This window comes from Helobdella robusta, assembly GCF_000326865.2.
Source record: "Helobdella robusta unplaced genomic scaffold HELROscaffold_6, whole genome shotgun sequence".
In the NCBI taxonomy this organism is placed as follows: domain Eukaryota; kingdom Metazoa; phylum Annelida; class Clitellata; order Rhynchobdellida; family Glossiphoniidae; genus Helobdella; species Helobdella robusta.
In genome coordinates this window covers 5,261,572-5,272,759 of record NW_008705330.1, presented here as the reverse complement: position 1 = coordinate 5,272,759, position 11,188 = coordinate 5,261,572, and the positions used below count along the sequence as shown (strand labels likewise).

The window sequence follows — 11,188 nt, the reverse complement described above, 5'->3', positions numbered from 1 at the left end:
ATTTGAATTATTGCTTTCGTCATTATTTCATCTTTAATTTTTTAAACGTTGAAGCCACATTTAATGGTTTTTATTGTTCGGCACTGATTTTATTTTTTTTTTTTTTATAAATTTTCTTCTGCTTTTCAATTAATCTAATAACTTTTCTGATTTATCAATAATATTCTTCTAATGAAAGTTTCACATCGTAATGAACTGCTAATGATTTATCTCATTAATCCGCTGTGATTAAATTACATTAAATGCAGCGCCCCAATCCAAATCTTATATGCTTCAAACGAATTGTGGTGCTAGCTACACTGTTTGCAAATTTAAAACATTTTGAAATAAAAAAGGTATAAAAGCTATAGCATCGATCACTCAAATACAGGCAGACAAACTTACAAACACGCAAAAATATAAACACACACATGCACTCACGCTTAAACATATATATATATATATATATATATATATATATATATATATACCATACAAATTTACTTAACGCATATTGGCTGATGTTTGTTGTATACTTTCATGTCTTATATAACTATTGCTAGTCATGTATAAATGAAAAGAATTAAACTCGATATGATGAAACATCAGTGTGAATTGTCGTGTGTGGTTAGTTTTGTAAGAAGTTATTGAAGGATACCGATTTCCTCGTGGCTTAATTTAATTATTTGCAGATTGGCATTGGAGTGTTGGTACTTTTTCAAATGTGATTAAAATCTTTTCATATCGTATATAAAGTTAGTGGATATTTACGAATTTAAAAAAAAATTCAATTAAAAACTTTACAGTGTAAACTTAATTTGAAACGTAAAGAAGATCGAACTTGCTATTGTTAATCGGTTATTGTGGACACTCTTAAAAAATTGTTGAATTACTTTCGTCAAATTTCAATCCGTCATCAAAACTGTACGATGCTTTACTCAGCTGTCACGTAAATTATGAAACGTTAGATGTTTATTTAAAATTCAAATAAATGATATTCAGTGATTCAATAAAATGTTACTGATTTATCTATTTTTCGGAACATATACTACTGATTTAACGAACAATCGAGCAATATTTGAATGAAAACAGATTGAATTTTGCACCAACATTTGCGACAAAGTTGTAATTAGAAACAATTTAAATAACGTTTTAAGAAAATGTCTTCGGCCGTCTCGCGTGGTTGCCTCGCCGTTGTACATACTTCTCTGCTCCTCTACCTCATAATCCACCTTCAAACGGCATTCACCAAATTTCACGACGAACCCAGAGGCACCAAACGAGGAAATAACGGTGGCAATCGAGTTTCACATTTCTACAACTTCCCACCTCCAAAAGTTTTACCGGTGAACGTCATGAAGGAAAAATTGGGAAAAGATCTCAATTTGGAGTTTTCGTCCTGGGAGCAACGAAGAAATTCAACATTATCTCCACGACGCGCTCCTCCTAGAAACTCAGAAATTCACCAAGAAATTCAACGCTACATGAACAACTTGGATTTCACGTACGAGGACGAAAGGGGCAACATTCAAAACATGAGGGCAGAAGTTAGAAAGGTTCTCGAGAGGTGGTTGTTGACGCAGCACGAATCCAGCTGTCGAGTGAGGCAGACCTGGTACGACATGGGACCGATGTTCTGGCCAAGGTACATCAAGCAGGGAGAATGCGAGGACGATGATGGCAGTGCGAACAATGTTCCCACGTGCTCCTGGCCGCCTGGAATGCACTGCGTGGCCGCCAAAAGTCACATCATCAGATTACTAAATTGGAATTGCCGGAGACAGGACGATGTTAAACATTTAGCGAGTTGGAAACGCCACAAACGAAGCTCTACTGGTGATGTTCAAAAGTTGGATAAGTCGAACCACCGCCAAGTCAAGTTTCGAAAATTCAAAAGAAGTCAATCGAGTCAACAATCGCAAATGAAATGCAAGTGGAAGAAAATACCATATCCCATAACGAAAGAATGCTTCTGCTCTTGTTAATTTGTTGCAAATAGTTTTACACACACACACACACACACACACACACACACACACACACACACACACACACACACACACACACATATATATATATATATATATATATATATATATATATATATATATATATATAGAATAGAATATATATATATATATATATATATATATATATATATATATATTAAAATGAATGAATTTGAACGGTGAAATTTGATATCTACAAATGAATGCATTTCAAAGTCATTTTCACAGCATTTTACTACATGACTCTAGCAGCTTAACAAATTTAAAATGTACAATATGTATTACGTGAGAACATGTTGTGAGATCAGTGTGTTTGTGTGTAAATACCTTAGATCATATCCATGTATGTGCGTGAAAAATTTAATAACAAATGTATCGTACCAAACCGAACTTCAAACAACAAGTCTGATGTTAATTTTTTATTCTTGTAAAAATAGTTTTAAATTTCAAAAGTGTGTTTTATTTGTTCATAAATGTGCATAGTCCTTAAATTAAATGTCCCTACATTTTTTTTCATCACCAGACATCCATTGAAAACTTTTTTATGATAATTTTTATGACCAACATCATAGCCAACCGCTGTCGTTATTGTTGCTGTTGTGTTAATATCGTTAAATTAATTTTTTATTTCGTTGTTCATTGTGATACTGTTGCCTATTGTGCTACATGCCATTTAAAAAATCGACCTTACCATCGCAACAAAGATCGTTTCATACGCATATAAGTATTATGATATGAAATTTAATTTAGACATATCATCAAATATATAATCTATCATGCATTTTTAAATAAATTTTTTGCGTGTGTTTATATATATATATATATATATATATATATATATATATATATATGTATATATATATATATATATATATATAAACACACGCATTGGATTCATGCATTCGAATAATTAATTAATTTATTTAATTCATTCGTGTAATTAATTAATGACTAATTAATAAGTTAATTAACTACATCAATCATTCGATCTATCAATTCACTCATTACATTTAATTTTAGTTTACTCATTTCAGTCATTCATTCGTCTGAATCATTAATTTATTCATTCGACTCATTCATTTGATTCATTCATTTGATTCATTAATTTGTTTTCATTCATTTGATTCATTCAGTGATTTACAGACGTCAGCTCACTGAGAGCTTAGTATGATAACGATTTTAATCTTTGTAGTAGTAAAAAATGATAAACGTTGATATTGTTGTCATCATCGTTATCAGAAATTGATATCAGTTTGAAATTTTCTAATTTGACATTTGAGTATCACCTTACACATACGTACAAACAGATATCACAATATTGAATTCTCAGGCGTTCTTCAAGCCAAACAATAAATAACTACTGCATATGTGTATCTCTTCTGTACAACACATGCATTCATTGAACACATCTACTCATTCATGAATTTCATTTATAATACAGCAAACTATTATTGTTCTAGATAGGTCAGACAAACTAAATTGCGCACATCATTTTTAATTATATTTCTTGTAAGGATGTAAATAATAATAATAATGATAATGATATATTAATATTTATTAATAAAATAGAAAAAGTTAAACATAAAGTAAAAGTCTGATGGAACAGAATTTCTTAAAAACTTACATTTATTGACCTGCAGTGATCTTTTTACATAGAAATGTCTGCTCATTTGTTTGAACGTTCAAATTGATTTTAATCCTGTACACATTTAAAGAGAATTCGAATTTATCTTTCAACCAGAACCCAAACATTTGAGGCGCCTACGTTGATAATGAAATGAGCTACTAAATTAGACCCCAGCGATAAGTGCGTTCTTGAGCTTTTCTACTTTTTTGATTTAAAAAAAATTTATATTAAAATCCAGGCTTTTCATTGTTAGAATCCCTTTCATTTTTGTGATACTAATTTAAATAAGTTTGATTAATTAAAGATAATGAAACAATTGAATATTGAATACAATAAAAAATTGAATGTTAAAATTCATATTAAATATGCGATTGATTTCTTGTAATTCGTGCATAATAAAATACAAATAAAGCAGCACTTGAAGCCTCTGGTGTAACGAGAATTGCTTTTTTTTCCAAATGTAACTTCAACTTATATACAACAAATTTGCGATGAACAAAATTTTGATATAAAAATAAATTTTCATTTTAAAATATAATATACCGACTGAGAACCGACATCAGTTTCAGTCGGTTCAATAAAATTGTTACATCTCTAACAAAAATATTTCGAAAGATCGTGTTGATAGTTCGTGAAAATATTATAAGTGGGTTTTGGCTTTTAAATTTAAACAAAAGTTATAATGTCCCAAAATGGAGACGAAAACCCGCCTCGAAATAACGACTCAGTGGACTTTGTGAACGAATTAGGCAACGATTCTAGTGAAGATGGCGATGTCATTATTGCTCGTGAAGCCTGGGTAAATGAAGGTGAAGAAGAAAATGCCGAGGACGAAGAAGACGATGAATTTGAATCTTTCGAAGATGCAATTAGTAACGTTCCGAGCGATGGCCGGCCAATGGAAGGGTGTCAACATTACATTTGCAGATGTGCTTATGTCGTTAGTAGTCATCTTTGTTGCTAAGTTTTTTATTTTTAAAATTAGTTAATTAACTGGTTAACTACACAAATAAATTAACGAATAATAAATAAATTACTAAATAAATGAATGATTAAATTAATTAATTAATAATTAATATTATTAGGAATACAAACAAATAATTATAAAATATAAATATTCAGTAAGAATAGATAGTTTATTTTAGTAACTACTAAAGTACGAAGACTAAGTAGTGCATGGCTATTGTATAAAATAAAATAAATTAAAATTTACAAATTTAGTAAAAGTAAATTGAAGTAAGTGTAATTAATTAATTAATTTTATTTATTTAGTTGATTAAATATGAATATTTTAGACATTAATTTACTTTACTCTTTTACTTTACTTTACTTTCTTAATTTTTCCTTATTACTGATTAATTAACTAACAAATAAATCACCTCTGAATTTAATTGATTAATATTTGAATATTGTAAAATTAGCTTTGCTGACTAATTTAATATTAGTTTAAATTCATTAAAAAATGTTTTATTACTAAACTAATTATCTAATACACTTTAATTTTGTTATGTTTTTTCATTATTAAGATGACATATAATTATTTAAAATATTATATTTTCAAATTAAATAAAAAATATTTTCAATTTCCTGTATTTATTAGGATGACATAAATATTTTTAAACATTATTGTATCAAATCAAATAAAAAAAGTAAAAAATTAATAACTAAAATAAAATAAAATGATAAATCTCTCACAGTCTCCATGCTGCAAAAAGATCTATGTTTGTAGATTGTGCCACGACGATGTCGAGCAACATGAAATTGACAGATTTGCCGTCCAAGAAATAGTCTGCCTCAAATGTGACGAACACCAACCTGTTTGTAATTCTTTTTTTAATTTCTTTTAGATTATTATTTGTTAAATTTATTTTTAATGCTTTCAATTCAATGTTCCAACTTTTTCATTTTAATTTTTCACTTTTTCATTTGAAACCTTTTTGTAATTTTTTTTGATGATTATTTCAACTACTTTATGCCTTAGATTTATTTAATGTCATTAATTTTTTTGTCATCCTGATCATCTGTTATATTATTCTTATTTAAATACAGTGTTTGGGCTGATATTATTTAAAATTAATTAAAAATCTTTATTTTGCTAAATTGGATATTTTTAATTAATTTTTTTTCTAGATACGAAGGACGTGTATAAAATGTGAGGTAGTATTTGGCAATTACTTCTGTGAGATTTGCAGACTGTACGATGACAATGACAAGAAGCAGTTCCATTGCATGCAATGTGGTATATGCAGGTCTCTTATTTTTTTCTTAATTTTGTTTCATAAATTCAGTTTAATCATTTATTTGTTTATTCATAGATTTCAATTATAAATAATATTTATTTATAAATTCTGTTTAATCATTTATTTATTTATTATATATATATATATATTTATTATTTATATTTATATTTGTTTGGTGATTTTATTTTTCCTCAAAAGAATCGGTGGTAGGGAGAATTTCTTTCACTGCCCTAAATGTGATATGTGCCTCTCCATTAATATCAAAGATTCGCACAAAGTTATTTTTTTTTATTAATTTCATTATTTTCTGAATAAAATGTATAAATATTTTCATTAAAATAATAATTAATGGTTGAGAATTAGTTAGAGATAAGAATATTTTTCAGCACTTGCAATAATTACTATAAACAGCTATCAATTATTTAATTTCTTGTGTTTCATCTACACTAAACTAAATTAATATTTTCAAAATTGAATAAAAATTGCAAGTAAATATGGTTAAAATTGAGTTTTGCTATAACGTTTGAGGGGTCTCAAGTGAAATTAAACATTTTTTTTTAATTTTCAAAATCGCCTGACAGTGTGTGGAGGGTGTATGCAAATCCAATTGTCCAGTTTGCATGGATAACCTACATACAACGCGTGAAAAGTTGAATGTCCTTCCATGTGGACACATCTGCCATGAGTTAGTTGGTTCAACACTTTTTTTGGCTTTGTGTGCTATAGATTTGTTGGTGTTTCGTTTTATCTATAGATTTATCGTGTCTCCTCTAATTTATTTTCATTTGTCCTATAAAATTTTGGTTCAGTTTTGTTGAATTAGATTTTAAGTATGTCTTTTTTGGGTTTTTGTTAAATTTTTTACTTGAAAATTTTATTATAACAAATATTTTAAATAAGAATTTTACAGCCACCTATTGATTTAATTTTTGGCAGACGATGCTTTACAAACCTCTTCAAATCTGGGTAGGTTGAGATTAATTGAGCTAACTCATTCTATATCTTGCTTGAGTTTGATATTGAATTTTTGTAATAAATAAATTAGTATGTTCCTGTTAATCTTTTAAAATTTTAGCACTTACAATAATTCGTCCATTTTCTCCGACCCCTTATTGTGCATTCTGTAGTCTTTAAATGTTGCACATACACTACAGTATTTATGCCTGCCCGGTTTGCTGCCAATCAATGTGTGACATGTCTCATCACTGGCGGGTTATGGATATAGAGATTGAACAAGTTGAGATGCCGAACGAGTACAAGGACAAAAAAAATTGGATACTCTGTAGAGATTGCCACAAGGTTCATTTTTCTGTTTTTTTAATTTTTAATTCATGTAAACAAAAATTCATTTTGGTGAGGTTGGATTAACCAAAATTCATGAAGTGAATATTTCATTGTATTATATTTAATAGATTGTATTGAAATTGCACATGATCCAGGAATGTGATACCAAATTCCATGTGATAGGTCTCAAGTGCTTGCATTGTGGTTCCTACAACACTTGTGGCGCAGACAGGCCTGCTGGTGCTGATGCTGCTGCTGCTAATGCTACTACTGCTCCGACTACTACTTTTACTAGTACTTCTACAACTACTACTCCGACTACTACTACATCTACTAGTATTACGGCTACTACTACAACTTCTAGTACTACTGCCGCCTCTACGGCTACTACTGCAACGTCTAATACTACTACTGCCACTACGGTCACTACTGCAACTTCTAGTACTACTGCCGCTACTACGGCTACTACTGCAACTTCTAGTACTACTGCTGCCGCCACTACGGCTACTACTGCTGATGCAACTGACCCACCGGATACTGAATAATTCGTCAAAATGAAATGTTTAGATATTATTCTTGAAAATTTATTTGAACTTATTTCTTGATGATTTATTTTGTTTTTTGTTTTGTTCATTCGCACATTTGTTTGACGGATCTATCAGCATAGCTATCTTTTTCAACACTAGTACATGGTTTGTTTGATGTTAGATATAATGATAAGGAGTTATGACATCTGGTGTTAATTTTTTTAACGGTGATATCATATTTCTAAAAACTTATTTAATTATATTTTCATAAGATTTTTCCTAAAAATTAGGTTTAATATTTAACTTTGGGAGTTACGAAATGTATGAAACGTAGATGTGTCGTTTTGTTGGAAGGAATTTTGATGATATAAAAGTTTTTGTGCCAATGAATGGTGATGATGATAATAATTATTATTTTGCTATTGTTATCAATAATATCATTATTGTTATAATTATTAATGTCATTATTTATTTTTGTTATAATAATAATATTTATTATTATTGTTGTTGAATAAGCTTCGACTTGTCGGCATTTGATTTTATGATTTTCAAGTGGCTTTAAAAATAAATCAGTAGATAACGACTTATTCGTGTATTTGAATTTTTCAACGATAAAATTAATTTGATGAGAGGAAGAGTTTACAATTTTTTTAATGAGACTTTCATTTCGGGATAAAAAAAATATTTGGCTATATTTCATATCGGCATCTGCGTTAAACGTCAGAAAGCACATACATACATTTAATAAATTGAACGGTTGATAATATGAACTAAATTCATAAGACTTACGAGAGTTCTCAGTTAACTCTTTTAAACGTTTGGAACATATCTCTGATTAAGTCCGATCTGTTTATGTACTTAAAATTGATGATTTAATACATTTAAATGCATTTTATGTTATGTTGTAGCTTGAAGAGTCTTTTTTGGTCACGGTTGAAGAGCGGTTAAATTCATCGAAGCCGTCACTATTGCGTTGGTTTGAATGTTTTAATCTGTCATACTCGATGTTCATTCTTATCAACTCCGCTTTCAGTTTTTCATTTTCCAGTTTCGATTCATTTCTCAACAGTAAAAGTTTGTTTTCTTGGTCATTTTTGTCTTTTTCGTTTGATTTCAATTCTTCAGACATCTGGAAAATTATGTCTTCTTTGACTTTTACAATACTCATTAGATTGTTTAAGTCTTCTGTGAGATTCCTGTTGACGGCTTTCTGATTTGTTATTTCTTCATTTTTGCCAACCAGTTCAACATCTAATGTCATTAATATATCTTTAAATGCATTTACCTCATGTTGCTGGTTTGAAGTAGTAGTTTTCAAATTTTCAATTTCGATTTTCAAACTTTCATTGACTTTCTCGAAGTTCTCCGCCACCAATTTGTATGAAATATTTTCTTTCTGAATTCTTTCAACTAACTTGGATAAGTGGTTACTTCGTGATTTTATTTCTTTGTTTTCATTAGTCAAATGTTCATTACATTTGTTTAAATTATTCAATTTAGCATTCATATTTTCAATTTCCTCTTTGTAGTTGTTGATTTCTGAACTGAGTTGTATGAATTGTTGTTCGTTGTTGCATTCTTGGTCCTTGCAGTTAACATCCAGCTCGGTTATGATGATATTTTGCTTTTGAATTTCACTATTTTTAACATCAAGAGCTTCTTCTAGCTGAGTGTTCCTCAGTTCCAGTTGTTCTATCTCGTACTTTAGTTGTTCCAGGTTGCCTCTGCAGGAAACCAATTCTTTTTTCACTTCTTTCAGTTCATTTTCTGCCGTCTCTAAATTATTTTGTTCGCTTTTGAGCTTTAAACTTAATGATTGAATGTCAAACTGTTGTCTATCTACAGCAGCTTTTAACGAAATGTTATTTGATCTTTCTTTGCTTAATAAATCTTCAACGTGAACGAGCTTCTCGTTAACAGAGCCACACTCAGCTTTCAGTAATTTCATGTCTGTCACTAAATTTGTGTTTTCTGATTGTAATTTTTTTATGTTCGATTTATAAGTTTCGTTGAGTTTTTGAGAAGTTTTATGCTTTTTTAGTAAAGTTTTTATTTCTTTACTAAATTCATCTGCAATTTTTTGGCGTTCTTTAAGTAGATTGTTATTTTCGTTTGTCAGTTTGTGGCACTCCTCCATTTTGGAGTGCAGATCTTTTGTTGTTGTTTTAATTCTTTCGTTTAATTCTCTGATTGTTTTATGATTCTGAGAAACTATTTCAGCATGATTTGCGGTCATATTATTTATGGCGTCGTTAAGTTTCATAATGTTTTGGAAATTATCTGTTATTTCCATTTCTTTCATTCTCATTTCATCTTTGCAATTTTCTAAGAAACTTTTGTTCTCATCAATTTTGTTCAACAACTCCTTGCATTCGAATTCTAACATTTTATTTTTATTCGTCAAATTCTCTTGATTTTCAAAAAATTCGTTACGTGCAGAATCTAATTCATCAACCTTTTGCCCGTACCTTTTCTCAACGTTTGCCAGCTTTTCTGCTAAATGCGATCGTTTCTCAGTTTCATTTTTTAGCTCGTTTTCCAAACTGTTGATCAAAATTTTCGAATGTTCTTCAGATTGTTGAATATCAAATTTCAGAGAGTTCGTTGCCTTCAAAACTTCATTCAAACTTTCTTGCAGCTCCTTACATTTTTTAACTGACTTCAAATAATTTTCATTCAAGTCGGCGTACCTGCGATTCAGATCATTATGTTGCGTTTGTAAATCTTGTTTCGATGAAGTCAAAAGTTCTGTCTCGTAAGACTTCTGCATCAGAAGTTCTTGTACGTTTTGAAAATTTTTCTGCATTTCATCTGTAAATATAATTTTATCGGACAGATTACTTTCCAGATGTTCGCATCTTGTTTGGAGTGCTTGCAGCTTCCTGTAATTGTCTTCTACCTGAGATTCCAGCACAGTAATGTGGTACGATTTCTTTCGGTACTCGTTCTCAAAGTTCAGTTCGCTTGCTATCTTTTCTTTCAGCTCTTTTTTCAACTCATTTATTTGATTTGATTTTTCTTTCAATTGAGCCTCCATAGATGCATTGTCGACGGACGTGTTTGAGATTTTTGTTTCCAAACAACTGATGAGATCAAGATAGTTGCATCTGTCAATTTCAATTTCTGCAAACATGTTTTCTAAGTCAAATGCCTGTCCTTTTGTTGTACCTGAAGTAAAATCATCGTTTGATTCAACGCGAAAATCTTCTTTGCAGTAATTTCTTGAAGATATTTTTGATTTCAACAATTTTATTCTATTGGAAAGGCTTTCATCAGAAGTTCTTACGAATGTTGAAAATGTAACGTCTTTTATAGCATCACTATCGTTCACATCAATATTGCTGACTGTTGAATTCAGGTATTTGATACTATTACTCTTTCTAATGGACTGTCTTAATTTTTCCACCAAGTTTTCAAGTTTTGTTTCGTTTCGTTTAGACTCTGAAATTTCGTTTTGTAAATTTTCAATTTTTTTCTTCAGCTCAGTCATGTGGTTGTTTATTCTTTTGTTCTCTCTCTTAG

The 11,188-nt window shown here is 29.8% G+C and overlaps 2 protein-coding genes across 2 annotated transcripts; both read left to right on the top strand.

Annotated features, from left to right (window-relative positions):
* The first annotated feature begins 785 nt into the window (after positions 1 to 785).
* On the top strand, positions 786 to 2,486 carry HELRODRAFT_154266 (hypothetical protein). Its single transcript, XM_009029430.1, has 2 exons — positions 786 to 2,000; positions 2,107 to 2,486. The coding sequence occupies exon 1, from the start codon at positions 1,140 to 1,142 to the stop codon at positions 1,962 to 1,964; it is 825 nt and encodes a 274-aa protein (XP_009027678.1). The 5' UTR covers positions 786 to 1,139; the 3' UTR covers positions 1,965 to 2,000; positions 2,107 to 2,486.
* Positions 2,487 to 4,513: 2,027 nt separating this feature from the next.
* Positions 4,514 to 7,684, top strand: HELRODRAFT_68929 (hypothetical protein; the record flags this gene model as incomplete). Its single annotated transcript, XM_009028981.1, has 8 exons — positions 4,514 to 4,555; positions 5,313 to 5,432; positions 5,746 to 5,864; positions 6,054 to 6,132; positions 6,437 to 6,540; positions 6,792 to 6,821; positions 7,010 to 7,154; positions 7,295 to 7,684. The coding sequence occupies 8 exons, from the start codon at positions 4,514 to 4,516 to the stop codon at positions 7,682 to 7,684; spliced, it is 1,029 nt and encodes a 342-aa protein (XP_009027229.1).
* Between the last annotated feature and the right edge of the window lie 3,504 nt (positions 7,685 to 11,188).

Coding starts and splice junctions, on each gene's coding strand:
- HELRODRAFT_154266 (XM_009029430.1), top strand. CDS start 1,140: ATGTCTTCGGCCGTCTCGCGTGGTTGCCTCGCCGTTGTACATACTTCT.